At 47.8% G+C, this 19,103-nt stretch overlaps 1 protein-coding gene across 1 annotated transcript; it reads left to right on the plus strand.

Moving 5' to 3' along the window:
• The first annotated feature begins 2,216 nt into the window (after positions 1-2,216).
• RPN1 (ribophorin I) lies at positions 2,217-15,818 on the plus strand. Its single transcript, XM_088479836.1, has 9 exons — positions 2,217-2,536; positions 7,753-7,817; positions 8,146-8,452; positions 9,450-9,659; positions 10,182-10,374; positions 10,944-11,043; positions 11,861-12,119; positions 13,350-13,595; positions 14,760-15,818. Exons 1-9 carry the CDS (start codon positions 2,312-2,314, stop codon positions 14,940-14,942), a joined length of 1,788 nt encoding a protein of 595 aa, XP_088335962.1. The 5' UTR covers positions 2,217-2,311; the 3' UTR covers positions 14,943-15,818.
• Positions 15,819-19,103: the final 3,285 nt, after the last annotated feature.

Raw genomic sequence — 19,103 nt, forward strand, 5'->3', positions numbered from 1 at the left:
GACAAAAGTAAGGGGAAGTGGGTGGTATTATGTAGTGCTGAGCATCTGCTTATTCTGCTGTGATTGCCTTGCGTATGCATTCATTAGCATATCCTCGCAGCGTCCGGGTGCGTGCGTCCGCATCCGTGCGTTCCTTGCTGAATCAGGCCTTCAGTCAAGCAATGAGTGAAGGTGCCATATACCATGACGGACCTTCCAACATTTAGGAGGGGAAAATATGGACATTTTGAGCTAGCTGAAAAGGGGGGCATTTGGGGCCTGTCACTCCCCCTATTACTCGTCACGCTGGGGGAGTTCCCAGCACTTCCTGAGAAGCTGAAGTCCCCCAGCCTCTCTCTGCAGTGTTTGAACTCCACTTTATCCATTCACCACTACTCTACTGTGATAGCAGTGGTGACAGACAGCGTGCCCTCTCATGCTTTCCGGCCACAATTGGGATGGTTGGGACTCGGGAGGTATGCTATAAGCACTTATGCGGCCCATACTCGGTGTGATTTGAAGCCGTCCGACACCTCGGTACGTTTTCAAAATCAGCCCGATGCATCGCATGCTGCTGTGAATGGTAAACGATGCATCTTACAAGATGCTTCGTTTACCTATTTAACAGCATGACGGGTCGCAGATCTTATGGTTTTTCCATAAGATCTACGATGCCGATGTACGACGGCGGGGACGCGCATCGCCATCCTACAGCATGACAAAACACACACGATATGCACGATGGATCGTTGCGATCGATCGAAATCGTGCATATCATGTGTAAAATCGCCACGTGTATGGGCATTAGGAATTTTTGGGGTAGGTTTAGTAAAATCATACTTGACTACTCTCCCGGAACCTGCGGGGGTCTCCCAGTTTTTCAGGTAACCCCCCCACACACCCACGGAGGTGTATGGACTTCTCCCGCATCCCTCCAACTTCCTAGTGAAGTGGGCAGAATGGGTAGAATTTTCCCGGGGATAAGTGGTCCGCCACGAGTAGGGTGCGGAGCTTAATGACGTAATTCTATAAGAATCCTGTCATTTATCCCCGTCCTATTTAAATATGCTGTATTCACGGCAATGTACCATGTGGGGGCAGGGCTTAATGTTGTGAAAAGTCTGGGCCCGCCTCCCATCACCGTCCTCCTGCGTCTCCTCTCCAGACTTCTCCTGGGGAGGAAAAACAAAAAGTAGGCGAGTATGAGTAACATGTCTACAAAAAGTGAAAGGGGAGGTGTTGCCCCTCACTTAAACCGCCCCATGCGCCAAGTAGACTATGGCTTAGTGCCAGTCTATGGAGCATGGTGCCTGTGCCCAGGGATGTTTCTAGAGAGGAAGGGGCCCGTGTGCAGTCTCCGACACGGGCCCCCTCCTCTCTGTCCGGCGGCTGGCAGCCCACTGAGCTGTGTGCGGCCAGCGCCGGAGTTATAGACTCTGCGCCCAGAGTCTATAGAGTATGTGGAGGTCACCGGGAAAATGGGCGCGGCGGCCATTTTCCCTGTACTGCGCATGCGCAAACGACGGGAAAATGGCTTTGGCGGCCATTTTCCAGTCGTTTTTACAGCGACGGACCCCCGCGCTGATGTGGGACTCTGGAGAGGTAAGTAGTACTATGGGTGCAGGGTGTGCGGTGCGGGACCCCCCTTGACCCAGGGGCCCGCGTGCCTTGTACACCCTGTACCCATTATAGATACGCCCCTGTCTGTGCCATTTTCCTAGTGATTTCTCTACTGCATGTGCGCTAATTTCCCTTGATTTCTGCAGAGAGGCAGCTATAGGCTATGGGTGCCGGGGGGTCCCATTGTACCTAGGGGCTCATGTGCAATGCACACCGGTCCCTGAACCCATTACTGCTATATCCATGCATGGCAACCAATTAGATTCTAGCTATCATTTTATAGACTATGCTAGTGATGACAGCTCAAATCTGATTGGTTGCTCTAGGCAACACCCCCACATCCCATTTGGACAGCTCAGCTCTACTCAGGTAACTAGAGACGCTCTGTCTCTCTGTACACGGAGCTGCCCTATCCCCGCCTGTTCACAAACAACGAGATATGTCATTAGTATGTGGAGCAAACTGTAATGTGTTCAGTATATTTTTCATTACCAGGATTTTATATACCTATCCGGTCGGCATAAAGATAACACAGCGTGAAAAGACCCCGGATATGTGACGCGCTATACCCGGCACCGCCGAGGACACCCTGCAGTTGCCAGGGCTCCGGCGGGGGCCTCGGCGGCCATCTTGTTCCCGCTTGGCAGATGAATGAGCTGCAGCTGTAGTCGGCGCCTCAGGACAATCCGCCTCCATCCTCCGCCGCCCGGCCATGGAGTGTCCCGCCATCCGCGCCGCCCTGCTCCTCACAGCCCTGCTGGCCGCCTGCCGGGCCCACGCCCTCATCAACGAGGACGTCAAGCGCACCGTGGACCTCAGCAGCCACCTGGCCAAAGTGACGGCCGAGGTGAAGCTGTCCAACCCGGGGCCGGGAGCCGCTCAGTCCTTCCTGGTAGCCCTGGAGCCCGAGCTGGCCGAGCACCTGGCCTTCCTGGGGGTCAGTATATGGGCTTCAGTGATTGTTTTGCACATACTCATATATAGATATATTTATTAGCGTTATCTATCAGTGTCATAGATATATATCTCTATCTATGTGTGTGTGTGTGTGCGCTAAATGTGCATGTTAGTATATAGTAGTATTTTGGTACCGGTTACTGCATGCACTGTGTGTTGAGCACCTGTATATACAGTATTAGGTTGGCAGATTATACATTGGGCACACTTGGATGAGCGCTGCTGCAGGTCACACTTGGCACTCTGCCGTACTGTGCAGGGTAAAGGTGCTGCGATGTGGCCCTGAGCCTGGCAGAGCTCTGGGTATGGCATGCATTGTATATTAGTATGTGTGTTTGTGTATATACACAGTGTTAGGTTTGCGGACTATATCTTGTGCACACTTGGCACTCTACTGTACTGTGCAGGGTAATGGTGTTGTCCTGGCCCAGGCAGAGGGGTGTGTGTGTGTAATATATATATATATATTATGTGTGTGTGTATATATGTGTGTGTATATATATATATATATATACACACACACACACACACTCTATGTATATACAGTATTAGTTTTGCAGACTATATCTTGCGCACACTTGGCTGAGCGCTGCAGGTCATACTTTGCACTCTGCTGTACTGTGTAGGGTAATGGTGTTGTGCTGTTATGTGGCCCTGAGCCTGGTAGAGGTTTGGGTAACGGCATGAATTGTATGTTAGTATACGTGTGTGTGGGTATATACAGTGTTAGGTTTGTGGATTATACGTTGTGGACACTTGGATGAGCACTGCTGGTCACACTTGCTGCTATGTGGCCCGGATCCTGGCAGAGCTGTGGGTACCGCTGGCATTGGTTGTTAGTGTGTGTGTGTATACAGTAATAGGCATTGCAGATGATAGTTGCACGCTGGTCACACTTGCTGCTGTTGAGCCTGGCAGAGCTGTGTGTATTGGGATGTACATGACAGGACTCTGTCTTCCGCATCTGGCTCCTTACCCTGCTGCAGAGCGACACGTCAGCACACAGACTCCAGTACAGGGCCCAGCCCACTCCCTGTACACTGTCATCATACTGTGTACACTACACCCTCTGCTTGTCACTCAGCCTGGAGGTGTGCAGTTGTAGCTCAGTGTGGTGTCATGCTTACGGGATTCATCTAGTTATTTATGTATAGGGTATAATCAGATTTATGTGAGGCTAGGAAGTGTAACACAAACCAGGATTGTCCTGATTATGGCATTGTTATAGATCTGATATACAGTAGCAGGATTTTTTTAAGCGTTTTATTATATATTTTATAAAATGGAGGAACACTTTAAGTATATTGACTTGCTGATTTAATGTCATTCTGTATATAGTGATCTGTCACAGAGGACATAAGTGCATGCTTGCTGATGTGTTCTTTAAAAATAGGTGCATAGTAAAATCAACAAGTCTAATGAATGGCTTGGGAAGTTACAATGGGCATGGTAATAAGCCTTCATTACATACTATATGATGCTGATGAAATCACAGATTGAATGACCTGATTTAATTAATACAATTTACACCCACATACAGAATTAGCTCCGTGTTTGGCTTTAATGTTCCTCCGCTGTTGTAGTGTCGTCTCATCAACATTTTCTATTGTGAGCTGTAATTCTCTTCAGTAGTTTATGGAATCCCCAATATGATGTAGGAGAGCAAAAAAAAACTTTTTGCAACACAGCTTAAATTATATTTTATAGCTGTGTCCTCATACATCTAGCCTCAATACTCCAGAGTGAGCCGCCCACTCCCGTGCTTGTATTTTTTTTTTTTTCTTTCAACCTTAAAATGTGTCCCATTTGTCAAAGTATATATGAGGTATAATCCCTGAAAACACAATGTTTGGGGTGTTTACCTCAAATATAAGTACCGTATATACTCGAGTATAAGCCGACCCGAATATAAGCCGAGGTACCTACTTTTACGCCAAAAAACTGGGAAAACTTATTAACTCGAGTATAAGCCTAGTGTGGGAAATGGCAGCAGCTGTAGTGCCCCCAGTAGTAATTCCCCCTGGTTGTGCCCCCAGTAGTAATCCCTCCTTTCAGTGCCTCCAGCGGTAATCCCTCCTTTCAGTGCCTCCAGCGGTAATCCCTCCTTTCAGTGCCTCCAGCGGTAATCCCTCCTTTCAGTGCCTCCAGCGGTAATCCCTCCTTTCAGTGCCTCCAGCGGTAATCCCTCCTTTCAGTGCCTCCAGTGGTAATCCCTCCTTTCAGTGCCTCCAGTGGTAATCCCTCCTTTCAGTGCCTCCAGTGGTAATCCCTCCTTTCAGTGCCTCCAGCGGTAATCCCTCCTTTCAGTGCCTCCAGCGGTAATCCCTCCTTTCAGTGCCTCCAGTGGTAATCCCTCCTTTCAGTGCCTCCAGTGGTAATCCCTCCTTTCAGTGCCTCCAGCGGTAATCCCTCCTTTCAGTGCCTCCAGCGGTAATCCCTCCTTTCAGTGCCTCCAGCGGTAATCCCTCCTTTCAGTGCCTCCAGCGGTAATCCCTCCCTTCAGTGCCTCCAGCGGTAATCCCTCCCTTCAGTGCCTCCAGCGGTAATCCCTCCTTTCAGTGCCTCCAGCGGTAATCCCTCCTTTCAGTGCCTCCAGCGGTAATCCCTCCTTTCAGTGCCTCCAGCGGTAATCCCTCCTTTCAGTGCCTCCAGTGGTAATCTCTCCCCCCCCCCCCCCCCCCTGGTAGTATTCCCCCAGTGGTAATCCCCCCTTTTAGTGCCCCCTGTAGTAATCGCCCCCTGGTGGTCCCCCCCCCCCCCCCCCCAGTAGAGAGAGACGTGATAAGAATAATTAAAAAAAATCACTTGCCTGAAACTTCCGCTCCTGGTCCCGCCGCTATCCGCTCCTCCGGCCGCTTTGCATGGGAGAGACGTGTCTCCCATTACCCACTGCGGGAGCCGGAAGATGGCTCCCGAAGTGGGAGCAGCAGCGGCGGCTGCTGATTACAACTCCGTCCGGTCAGCGCTACACTTCACTCGAGTATAAGCCGAGGGGGTACTTTTTCAGCACAAAAAATGTGCTGAAAAACTCGGCTTATACTCAAGTATATACGGTATCCCCAGATGTATGAAGGAGATGTATCTGATTCCTGTTGTGATCCCCTCCATTACTGCTGACAGCCGCCTCCCCCAGAGGTTTCTATGGGGGATGTGATGCTGCCAAATTTACCAATATCCGGAATGTGATGTACTCCGGACTTTGGCCCCCGCAGCTAATGCCATGGCGTTGGCCGCTGTGGCCTATGGGCTACACTGCGCACTGCTACTTGTGCAGTCCACGGGACTGTGCATGTGCACTACCACCCCCTGCTCTGGCCGGCGGCTCTCCAGAGACATTGCAGGGACGGGATCCTCTTGGAGCGCATGTCCCGGATGATACATCCGGCTGCTATGATCGCGTTTTGCAATGCATTCATGGGCAGTACTGGCATGCCCTGATCACATTGCAAAGGCGATCACCAATAAATTGGAGCCTTAGTCATAACTGGATGTGACAAACAGCTTCACGAGACAGACCGTGGGGTTAATTTTGTATGCGACACTTTTATATCACTGTACATCGGAGTCTGTTTACGAAGCACAACAAAATTTGGCTTGAAGAAACCCAGGTGGCCACTGCATGGTAGCAATTTATATACAGATTAGTCTGGCGCGCAGAGATATAGGAGTGTCTCCTATCAAATTAATCAGCGCAGTCTCATGAAGGAGTTTGTCGCATTTAATTGCGACTAAGGGTAGAATTCAATTAGCCCTGATAAATTATTTGGGCTGAAAAAGAGTTAGCCTCGGGTTTTATATTTAGTTTCCATTTTTAACCCAGATATCTGTTTTAATGCACGTCAAAGGAACGTGTTAATGGTCGATCGCACCCAGAATATAGTGTTCCTGCTAGGCTGTTTTTAGCGATTTTTTTTTTTTTTAAAGGGGCAGAATGCGCCCTCCCCTTTTCGAGGAGCCCCGCTAAAACAGTGACTCCACCAGGTAAGTAGATGAGCTTGGGGGAAGCCCAGCACCTCTGTAAGTGCTAGGCATGCCCCAAGTGTGGCTAATTGTGGGGGTGTCAGACACACCACACCCCCCGTCCTGGTTGGCTACGCCGCATTTCAGGAGCGTGCGCACAAAGATGTCCTAACCACGAGTCAGCGCACTGCCTGCATTATAGCAGGGGGCACTAACTAACAATCTGTGAAAAGTTCATGATTCTGACGTTAAGTGTTATCGCCCAATAACAGCACATAGCGTTCCCGCTAGGCTGTTTCAGCGGAGCGCCGTGCCCTGCCCTATTACTGAAGGGCAGAAAGCACCCTGCACTCCAGCACGGCGCCCCGCTGAAACAGCTTGTCGGTCCTGTTCTCCACCCGCTGGCAGCAGTGTCCCGTGGGTGGGGAAAACGGCAGAGCAGCGGTCACCGTTCGTGAATGGATGCCGTGACCGCGGCGCTTGGGCCTACCCGGCATGTCCGTAAGTGCCTGGCACTCCCCCAAGAGTGCCGAAAAGGGGGGGGGGGTGTCATAAAAACACGCCACTTTTCGTTGGCCACCCCCCTTTTCGGGCGTGCGCGGAGAAGTGTTCTTACTCTAGGTCACTTCACCTGTCGGTGGCTTTAAAGTTATGGCTGATCAGTGTATATAATATAATATTATCCTTATTCCGTTGTATCTCCTCCATAGCGTGCACATCGGAACAGAGTTATTGCTGATTCCTTTTTCTTTAGTATAATATAATGAGCTGAGTGACCATCATTATAGGCAGCAGCCTGGTGTGGGAATATGGAACATGCAGTCTGGCAACTCTTTTTGATTGGCTGAGAAATAAAAATAACAGTACGGCGCAGGTTACTGGTCTTAAATCTCTGTTATCCCCGCAACCTGCATGTTTTCTAGCCCTACTTTCATGAGCACAAGGTGACTGCTTGCAGTGAGTTGTGTAGTCTGAAGGCAAGTCTGAAAACTGGGGTAACTTCTCACAGATGGGCACTAAGGGTAACACCAGTCAAACCCTTCTTGTTATAATATTATTTATCTGAATGATATTTTTCTGGTATTGCTGAAATGATATTTAGGCTGATCTTGGTCTCATATAGTGACTCCTATCATTTGTGCGTCCGTCATACATCTGTATAGTACAGTAATGCTTTGTTACTTGTTCTGGCTGCGGATATAGAGTATTTAATACTCCCTCTTGTGTCCTACACAGGTGAAGGGGGAGGAAGAGGAGGACGGCTACCTGGAACTACATGAAACAAAAGGCAAAGGCAGAAGGTGAGACTCGGGTTATCTGTAACTATAGGTATTAGTCTGAGTGTAGCTAGTTATCATTACTAGTCTTCATTCTAGCACCCTGCACCTGTCACAATCCGTACAGTTCCTCTTCCCTGCTTGGGGTGTTGCTCTCTGTTCTGGTGCTTCTAGTCCCAAAAGGCGTTTATTTATATTACTGGGTAAATATGTACAGGTGTATTACAGAATGAGGCACAGTACCACTACTGAGCAGGTGTCCTCCCCTATTGTCCATGAATACCTGTCATATGCTTTTTATAAGATACATATTGATTATTTGAATGTACATTTTTTCTTTTCTTAATTTCAGTGGCAAACAGTTCACAGTCCTCCTCCCCTCGTCATTGTCTCCCGGAGCGAAGACCAAAGTGTTCATTGAGACGGTCTTCACGCACATCCTGAAGCCTTACCCCACCCAGATCACACAGGCCGACAAACAGTTTGTCACCTTCGAAGGCAGCCATTACTTCTACTCCCCGTACGCCACCGTCTCCCAAACCACACGTGTCAAGCTGGCCTCCCGAAACGTGGAGAGCTACACCAAGCTCGGCAACCCTTCCCGTTCCGATGACACCATTGAATACGGCCCTTTCAAAGACATTGCCGCATGGAGTTATGTAAGCGACTCTGCAGCTCATTCTACTGACTTATTGCTGCTGCATCATTTACTGTGTTTGGGGAAAATGTATGTGAACCTCTGGGTTATACAGAGAACCAGTAAAGACAATTTAGTGTTCACTCTAGCTCCGGCGCGAGGCAGGGCGCCGGAGCTAGAGAGGGCACGTTCGTGCGTGCGACCGAGAAGGGGGCGTGGTCATTGAAAAGGGGGCGTGTCTATAAGACTCGTCCCCTTTTCGTCACTCTTGGGGGCGTGCCCGGCACTTACGGACACGCCGAGCAGCTGCCAAGCCCTGCAGACAGGGAGAATAGATGCCGGGCGCATGCGCCTGGCGTCTATTCTCCGGCGGTGACAGGGTCACCGCACATTTCTTCACGGCTCCCGCAGACTGTTAGGGCAGGGCGCTTTTTGCCCTCCTTCTGGAGGGCAGGGCGCTTTTTGCCCTCCTTCTGGAGGGCAGGGCGCTTTTTGCCCTCCTTCTGGAGGGCAGGGCGCTTTTTGCCCCGCCAAAACAGCCTAGCGGGAACGCTACAATTAATATTGGATCAGTGCAGTCGTGGAAAGTTGTGTGTGTGTGTCTTTGACTTGCATCATCTTATTTTACCTGTTTACCTACACCAGTGTTTAGATCTGGGGCGTTAGGTTTGATGTACCAAGACGTGAAAAGAGTGGGGGAGCTGCCAATAGCAGCAAATCGGCTTTGAGGTAGCATTTATTAATTACATTCTATAAAATGATAGGTAGAAGCGGGTTACAATGGGCAACTGCTACATTAGTTCACTTATCCTCTTGTTTCAACTGCTTATACATCAACCCCATTGTAATTAAATAATATTTCTGGGGTGGCCACCTACAGAGTGTCTGCCTATTGTTACTTCATCATAGTTTAAGGATCTCACCTACTTTCTATAGTTTGAGATCAGATACTTTAGAATTCTCTTGTAAACCTTTTATTTTATTTCTTTTCAATTAAACTCTTTGTATTCAATCCTCAGGACCCCCTGAAGGTACACTATGAGAACAATAGCCCCTTCCTAACCATTACCAGCATGACCCGCCTTATTGAGGTCTCCCATTGGGGAAACATTGCCGTAGAGGAGACGGTTGATTTGAAGCACACTGGGGCCTATTTGAAAGGTCCCTTCTCAAGATATGACTACCAGAGACAGCCGGACAGCGGGATATCCTCTGTCAAATCCTTTAAGGTGAGGAAAACTGAATAAATAAATATTGTGGAATTGGGAAACTAAAAAGTACAGCAAAATAGCACATATTCATCCTGGTCTCTTTATTTTTTGGGGGGGAAGAAGATATTGAACAAAAAAAAATGTCTTGTTAGGTGATGTCCCGGAAACCAGCACGAATAGTAAATGCTCTTAAGAGCTGGTTTATAGAAAGACAGGTGGGATCATGTCGCCCCATGGTATATAGAAAGACGGGTGGGATCATGTCGCCCCATGGTGTATAGAAAGATGGGTGGGATCATGTCGCCCCATGTAGCAGAGGGCTCCTGCATTCTTAGATCGATACTGTATTCTTTAGACATTCTCTATTGAGCACAGTGAATTTTATTACATCAGACTGACTGTGTAAGAGAATAATTTATTTTGTAGAAGATTAAACTTTTGAGTTGTATATTATAGCTGTAGCTTACGGTGACAGTTACCTGGCGTCTCTGGGATTGGCTGTCTGGCTTTAATCTTTGTGTCACCCAATCCTCCTCCTAGACCATCCTCCCAGCTGCCGCCCAGGACGTGTACTACAGAGATGAGATTGGTAACATCTCTACCAGCCACCTGATGATTCTGGATGACTCCGTAGAGATGGAGATCCGGCCCAGGTTCCCCCTTTTCGGAGGTTGGAAAACCCACTACACCGTCGGTTATAACCTGCCAAGCTATGAGTACCTGTACAACCTGGGTAAGACGCATGTCTAATGTCTCGTTCTGTCCGATAACAAGTGCTTAAGGGATTATATATTAGACTCCGCTATATTCCACATACAGTACATATGTCGGTGCATCTCTTCGTGTTTCCGATGTGAATAATATGTATAAAGGATTATTAATGAGAATATATTGGAGGACGCATTCATTGCTACTTTTTTCCTGTGGTATCATCTTTCTGGTTGACGCCGCTGCTGACATCACTACATGAGACTATAAATGCGCTGTAACCACAAGAGGCACATTACTCGCATTTAGCCTCACGGCCTTGTAGTTCCATCGCTCCTTAGTAGCAGCATCTACTCTAATAATATTATGCAATAATCTTTTTGGCCTAAGTATTAACAATATCTAATGTTTCCGATGTAGCTTTGGTATCGATCATTAACTCTAACACACTCCCTACCTCTGGTATTTAGCTCTAACATTGCAGGCTGTCAGTATTTCCTTTTCATTTTCCCGCACAGCTCTTGAAATCCTGTCCTGCATGGAAACTTTTCCTCCCGTGCCTGTCTGATAAGTTCTTGTGCTGTCTGCCCACAGGTGATCAGTACGCCCTGAGGATAAGGTTCATTGATCACGTATTCGATGAACAGGTTGTGGATTCACTGACCGTGAAGATCATCCTTCCTGAAGGAGCGAAGTAAGCGGCAGATGCTTTTTAACCTCTATCTTCTCCTCTAAGATTAGAAGGTCCCTATAACAGGCTCCTGAGAAGTGTCTGTGTAAGGGACACGTTCATGCTGAAGGTGTGAGGCACGGGCAGTGTGTGTGTGGCTCAGAGTGCTTGTTAGGCTAAAGCAGGGGTGGGTAGTAAGCGGCCTTCCAGCTGTTGTTGAACTACACATCCCAGCATGCCTTGCAACATTTTTATCATGGTCAATTAGCAAAACTGGCTCGGCATGCTGAGATGTTTAGTTCTACAGCACCTGGTTGGGGGGGTTCTTATTGCCCACCCCCTAGGCTAAGAGGCACACTGGCACTTTCTGCACTTACATATATTGGCCTCAACAACTCCGGATCCAGCAGCTGCATCTGTCTGCACTTTGCATTCAGTCTACAGGCTTTGGGTACTTACTCCCATTACCTGATGCTACCAGGAGATTGTCCTGTGCTGTGAGTTTGCACGGCCAGAAGGGGAAGCCCACCCGTTCCTCTCCTAGATATAAAATGCTCCTGCCGAGTTCTATCGGACTCCCTCTTCCTGCACTGCAATCTCACAACAAGATGGACAAAAGCATTTTGAGAGGGTGGTGTTAGAGAGGCTCAGTGCTTGGGAGTTGTCAGCAAATGTGCTTTTAATCCATAGCTATGTACTGGAGACTGCTATTTATCTGACTGGTTGCTATAGGTTACAGCACACTTGTGCCTTGTATTGAGCATTCCTTTAGGTATTTGAACATTTCCTGTCTTTAGTGTTCCACTCACTTCTTGGTTCTCAACTGTTATATTCTTTCCAGACACATCCACGTAGAGAACCCGTATGAGGTTAACCGCGCCCCGGACGAGCTGCACTACACCTACCTAGACACGTTCGGCCGCCCGGTCATCGTTGCTCACAAGAACAATCTGGTGGAGCAGCACATCCAGGACATCGTGCTTCATTACACGTTCAACAAGATCCTGATGCTCCAGGAGCCTCTGCTGGTGGTTGGAGCCTTTTATATCCTATTCTTCACGGTCATTCTCTATGTCCGGCTGGACTTCTCCATTACCAAGGTTGGTACCTCCTCAGTCTACCCAGTCTTGTAAGGGTATCGAACGCCAATGCGTAGGCGGTGGTGCAAGTCACATGGTACCCATGGGGTGTAGGTACTGCTGGAAGATGATCAAGTACAGTTCTAACTGGTATTTTCTTGAGTGATAATACCTGACTATTTGCCATTACAATCATTTGACAGTGGCTACTGGGTCATAAAAGGGAATACTCTAGTAGAGTGCAATGGCCTCTGCATTCTCCTGCCAGTGACTGAGAATCCTCTGGGTACCTAGACCTCCTGCTTGTCAGGGTAAAGCTAAAAATAAGAGTGCTTAATGTTCATGACAGTTTTTTGTTTTTTTGCTTACTCGGCTGGCCTGCGGGCAGGCACCGTCTACTATCGCGACCGATGGTGATCCCAGCCTGTGGAACACCACCTTCTGTATTAGCTAGGATGGAATTGCAAAGCTGCCTGCGTGCACTACACACTACTGTATATGCCTGCGTGCACTACACACTACTGTATATGCCTGCGTGCACTACACACTACTGTATATGCCTGCGTGCACTACACACTACTGTATATGCCTGCGTGCACTACACACTACTGTATATGCCTGTGTGTAGCTTTGCAATTTCGTCCTAAGCTGAATCACCCCCACAGCTAAACATTTAATCAGTGTGTATGGGTACACCCTGATCCGATAATAGCTTTGTCTGGTCACGGCATCTATCGGCTCTACAGAAATTAATTTTACAGCTGTGTACCCAGCTTGATGATGCAGATTTAGTTAGGGAAGCCTGTGTAGAAGCCGGCTATTTGCTGGTTTGGAAAGGTGGATTACTGTAATAAACACAAGCTGACTCTTTTATAACCAAACAAAAATGACTTTCTTGAAAGTTCCGTAAATATTTTTTTGCCCTGTTTTTGTAGATTGTGTGTGTCTGGTCAGTAGATATAGACATACTGATGCTATTTACAATTGTCTGTAAAAAAAAAAAAAAAACAAGATATAATACATATGGGTGCTGGAATAATAATTACTGGTATTGATCGAATTTGTAGTTATTAAATACTGGGGCAGGAACTATGACCTATTCTCTATACAGCGCTGTGGAATATGCGTGTGCTATATAAATACTGGGGCAGGGACTGAGGTGTATGACCTATTCTCTATACAGCGCTGTGGAATATGTGTGTGCTATATAAATACTGGGGCACATTGATGACTGTTTCATCTTCACAACAGGACCCAGCAGCTGAAGCCAAGATGAAAGCCGCCTGTATAACGGAGCAGATCCTCACGCTGGTGAATAAGCGGCTCGGCCTGTACCGTCACTTTGATGAAGCTGTGAATAAGTATAAGCAGTCCCGGGACATCTCCACGCTAAACAGCGGCAAAAAAGCTTTGGAGACGGAACATAAAAACCTGACCAATGAAATTGCCTCCCTGCAGTCCAAGCTAAAGGCCGAAGGCTCTGACCTGTGTGATAAGGTGAGTCTGGGGGTACATCCAGGTTTTCCGTACCATGTCACATCAATTTATTTTCGTTGTCTGGGAGGTTCTAGGACTTATTCAAAGACACACGAGGAGGATAATGGGAATTCAGTCTGAAGCAATTCTCATTGTCCCATAAAAAAAGAAAGAAAAATTCACATATATACATCTGGGGGTACAAGCGCCACCGAAGCATGTAAATGGCAGGATTTTGATATTTAGGGGTCTATTTACTAAGCCTTGGTTGGTGATAAGGTGCCAGCCAATCCGCTCCTAACTGCCATGTCACAGGCTGTGTTTGAAAATAACAGTTAGGAGTTGGTTGGCTGGTACTTTATCTCAGTTCACTTTATCTCCATCCAAGGCTTAGTAAATATAGGAGTCTAGTTACTAAGCAGTGTTAGGAGACAGTGATAAGGCACCAGCCAATCAGCTCCCAACTGTCATCTCACAGGTTGTGTTTGAAAAATGACAGTTGGGAACTGATTGGCTGGCACCTTATCACATTTCACTCTGACTCCTAACACTGCTTAGTAAATAGACCCCTTAGTCCTTGCTATACATAGGAGCATTTTATGATTTGATGCAGAGTTTCAGGCAATCCAACAGTTGCTGTTGTAGTACTTGAAGATTGGAGTGAATTCAGTGACTGACTAATAAAAGTATATATTATATAGTGACACCCGCTTTTAGCCGATTTTCTACTACGTGTCCCTAGATATCAGGCTGTCGTTTGGCTTTGTCAGAGTTCTGCCTGTTGCAAGGACATTAAACTGCAAGCTCACTTATTTTACAATAAACCGTGCGACTTAAGATAATTCTTGCTGAATAAAACAACTTATTCTGAGTCTCAATTTAGCAATGGCTACAAGTCTTCGCAAAACTTACTGATATTTTGCGCAAAGCACTTTTGACCCTTTCTAAACCCTACAAAACAGCTGATGTTAGAATGTAGCAATCAGTCAAAGCATCATCTTGCGCCCCTGCTCCAAAGAAGCTGCGTGTTGATAAACCCGTAAAAACTGTCCCGTTGCAGCGAGCCGAGCGACCACAGACAGAAGGTAGCCCGTACATAAGGTTTTGCTGACTGTTAGAAGTAGAATAATTCTATATACCGTTAATGTGGTGCACGTAATAGATTCCTCTCATAACCGCCTGCAGGTCGCAGAGATCCAAAAACTGGACAGCCAAGTGAAGGAGATTGTGGTGAAGTCGTCTTCAGAAGCCGAACGCCTAGTCGCCGGCAAGCTGAAGAAGGACAATTACATCGAGAGTGAGAAGCAACACGCCAATAAGCGCCAGGAACTGGTCAATAAAATCGACAACATTCTTGACGCGTTGTAACTGTTTCAAATGTTCATTAAAAAAAAGGACTGGACAAACTTCAGGAGCCCGGTCGTGACCGTGCCTCGTTGGTGTCATTTCTGTAGGTGCACATCTTTCATGGGGTCTAGGAACAACTTGATGGATCTTAGATTTTTACCAACTCCTGAAATTACGCTATTTGTCCGCTCCTGCACTAGGAATTTAATTCAAAGCTTGCGAGATTAAGGTAGAACTGTGCAGCCTGCACAGGGAGCCGCCCCCACGGTCTTATTCCAAGTCCTTTTCATTGTATGATCTAATCCCCTGAGAATATCATTTACTGCTGGCATTTCACTGCCATTTCATTTAAGTCCTAAGTACTTTTGATTGTTAATAAACTTAATCAGCCACAACTGGTGACTGGAGGTTCTAACTGACCTCAGTACAGGTTTTCTGTCTATACCAGTCTGACACAAGGCGAAGCTCTTACATACACTTCACTAGCAGGTTGCCCGAACTTGGGAATTAAGTCAATTTTGGATGTTTGGGGAGAGGGTTAATGGGGATTTCGGGGGAAAGGAGAATCCAATATATATTTTGTATTTCTGCCCTGCTTCTAAAGGTTGGAAGCGTCGCGCTGAAGGTTCAGCCAAACTTTTTTTTTTAATGATGCATTTATCAAACTTTTCCTATGTATGCAGTCGTTATGCTGCTCTATTGAGTAATAATTGTCCTCTCTTTTTTGTATTTTTACCTAATCTAAGAAATACAGGCGGCACATGTTCATGGTTTGCCTCACGTGTACACTTTATGCCGGGAAAACTGACTTTATGTATGTTCCAATCTGTACGGTGTCAGTTTTTCCTTGTGTGACCAAAAGATAATAAAGCAAGGATTGTGGATGGGGAGAAATCAGTCTGTGTGTGAGTGTGATATTTACCAAAGAGCATGATAAAAATAACACAACACTAAATAGAACTGAAATATTAATATACAAAGCTGATCATTAATATAAGTATACGGCAAACTCCTCAGGTGTATACTGAAGCCATACAGGACCCCTGCTAGGATTATCATTCAGTTTGGCCATGAGAGTGGGTGGCCGGATCATTTATATCATTTTGTCTCATTTAGTTGATGGGACTAGAAAGTCACCATTTAGTGTAGGTGCCATTGTTTCCCCTCTCCCCCCACAGTCCCTTTTATAATGGGGTTTATTCATGTTTCTGTAAATAGTTTGTTGGGGTGGAAGAGTTGTTTTATGAGCACTATTTTGTGATTGTTTCTGTGAATAGGTTATTTCATGACAAATATCAATATGATGTGTGATTTGGTACAATAACTTTTTTCATTTTAAAATCTACATACCATTTCCAGCCAGTTGGGGGGAAGCTAACATTTTGTATTACATGTGCTATGGCTGGGAACTTTTTATGTCTTCACTTTATTTCCACACTTTTTAGAGGCGCACTTTTGGTTTAGCACATGTGAATCTTTCAGTTGCTGCCTATTAAGTTAGGGCTTAATAAAGTACCTGCACAGACACAGGTGTGAGCAGCATTTTTTTCTTTAACAGTTTTAGGAATAAACAGCGTATATTAGAGAGTCAAATGTTTAAAGGTGTCAAAACCTGTTTCTACCACTAGATGGTGCCACACCTGGGCATAAGTGTATGTGACGTTTTACATGCAACAGCAGCCAGTATTTACCCAGAATGCAAAGCTAATACATGTATTTGGCCCCCTTGGATTGCAGCCTGGTTTGTTCAGGTGTGAAGTTGCTTGCTGGGGTTTCCCTCTCCCGACCCTCTGAGCGTAGAATCCAACTAATTGTCCCTGCACCTCCTTATAAGCAAACTTATGTTCCCCATATCATACGAGTGAGTGTAGTAGAGCCACAAGATTACTATATACTGTACCTGGGGCACAGATGCATTTGTACCATTTGACTAACACAGGTTTTGTTTAGTCACTGTCACTAAATGGAGCACAAATGAGTTAGGAAATCCCTTCACTGTCCACTATTTCTACTTCAGGGTCCACAGGGTGACCTTGGGGTATAGCTGGATCCTCGGGCACCACGGAGTTAAAGCTTTTAGCTGCTCCCAGGATGCACTTGGGTCCAACCTCCCCTATACCCCGCCCCCGAGCCACAGGCACCTCAGTTTTAGATGGTGCCCGGCCGGAGTCTGGTCACCCTGCGGGGTGGGCTGCAGGAGCAGCCCCCTAAAGCTTTTAATTTTTTATTTAACTTAGTTAAATTTATTTATTTTTTACTAACAGTTTTTCTACAGAGCGGCAGCGCTGGGCTGTCTGTACAGACGCCCACGCTGCCGCTCCTTCTCCCTGCTGGCGCCGCGACGCCAGCACTGAACTGGGGATCGCGGCGGGGGAAGCCAGAGTCTGTACTAGCCGGACTCTGGTTTCCCCCGGGATTGCTGCCGGAAGACGCCGGGGAGATCAGGTAAGCCGCGCACCGCTGATTAGCGGCGGTGCGCGGGTTCCTTTCAAATGCAGTCCCATGCCCCCGGTCTAGGGGACAGACCGGGGGCGCTAGCGGTGGGCCCCCCCTCCAGCGGAGGCATACCCCGCCAGACCACTAGACCACCAGGGTTAATATCGCGGCAAGCGGGATGCCGGCAACCCGGGGGTTAATATGCTAGCCAGGGGAGGAAGCCTTCCCTGTCTAGCGGCTCCTCCCCTCAGCTCAGCGCGCCTTTCAGCACGGAGTCTGGCGTCGCTGAGCTGCAGATACTCGGCCACTCCTCCTCTGAGGTCTCCAGCGGCCATTTTCTCTGTGGCAGCGTGGATACTCTCAGGGAGCACGCGGACCGGTCCCCCTGTGTACCTCTCCCCTGCAGAAGGACAGTGTACACAGCACTATAGCCCTCCCAGACACTGAATCTGGGAGGTTGATTGTAGTGGAAAGGTGCAGTGAGTATATCTTCCTGCATGGTATGTGACTTTTGCTAGTGCTGCCTGTCTGTCTTTTTTCTACTTACTGTCAGCCTGTACCTATCCCTTTCCTTCTCCTACAAGCCCTACAGGTGTGCGGGGGAAGGGTGTTTCTACTGACCTCACCTATATAGATCACGTATTTGTGAGGTCCGTCACATACAGTTGTGTGCTACACGGTGCCATATTGTGGGCTGTTGTTCAGCACACTGGTGAGTGCGCACGTTTTCTTCCTAAGTCATGTCTGAGGAGGAGATTGAGCACTCCGGGGCTCCAGCATTGTTCTCCTGCAGGCGCTGTTCTGCAGGAGTGGATAGGGAGGATTTGTCACAGGACGGCCTGTGCGGACGGTGCCAGGCGGTCCCTGGTACGTCTAAACCTCCCATTTCGCAGGAGCCACCATGGGCGGTTTTCCCAGGTGCTGGTGTCCATCGCGGACCGTCTGTCGGTCCCGACTGCCGCCCCTACTAGGGCGTTGCCCCAGCCTGCCATCCCCCATTCCCTGGGTGTCCCACAATTATTGCAGACTCCCCCGGGGTCTCAGCCTGTTGGTCCCTATGCGGGGTTGCCAATGTATATTCAGTCCACCCCTGTGGCACAGCCGGCTGTGGTGCCGTTTCAGGCTCCTGTGACAGCTCCTACACCCTGGGTGGATGCGCTTTCCCACACTGTCCAAGATTTGGCGGCAGCATCTTCGGCTTTTCAGTCGATGTTGCGCAGTGACGTGCCCTCCAGGGCGTCTAAACGCTCAGTCATGGCACAGGCTGCGCATCTTTCGGATTCTGAGGGGTTCTCGGATGATGGTGAGGTACAGGATGACTCAGCCTCAGATGCCTCAGTCCAGGAGGTAGACACTAAGTCTTCCATCAATGTGCGGGCTCTGGTTAAGGCGGTGCGGGCTATTCTTCTGATTGAGGATGAGGCACCCGCTCCCAAGTCAAGGTATCCTAGTTTTAAAAAAGCTAAGGTTACTTCTACAGCGTTCCCCTTGTCTGATCAGTTGACTGATCACATGGCGGTGGCCTGGCAGACGCCCAGTAAGCGTTTCCTGCCACAGAAACGCTTGGCGTCCAATTATCCATTCCCGGAAGCGCATTGTAAGAAATGGGAAACTCCGCCTGCAGTCGATTCCCATGTAACACGCCTCATCAGGAGTGCTACTTTGCCATTGCCGTCTATATCCTCGCTGAAGGATCCTACGGACAGGAAGGTGGAGACTTGTCTAAAGTCTATTTATTCTCTCTCA

Source organism: Taudactylus pleione, unplaced genomic scaffold (genome assembly GCF_031769625.1).
Source record: "Taudactylus pleione unplaced genomic scaffold, aTauple2 ptg000247l, whole genome shotgun sequence".
In the NCBI taxonomy this organism is placed as follows: Eukaryota; Metazoa; Chordata; class Amphibia; order Anura; family Myobatrachidae; genus Taudactylus; species Taudactylus pleione.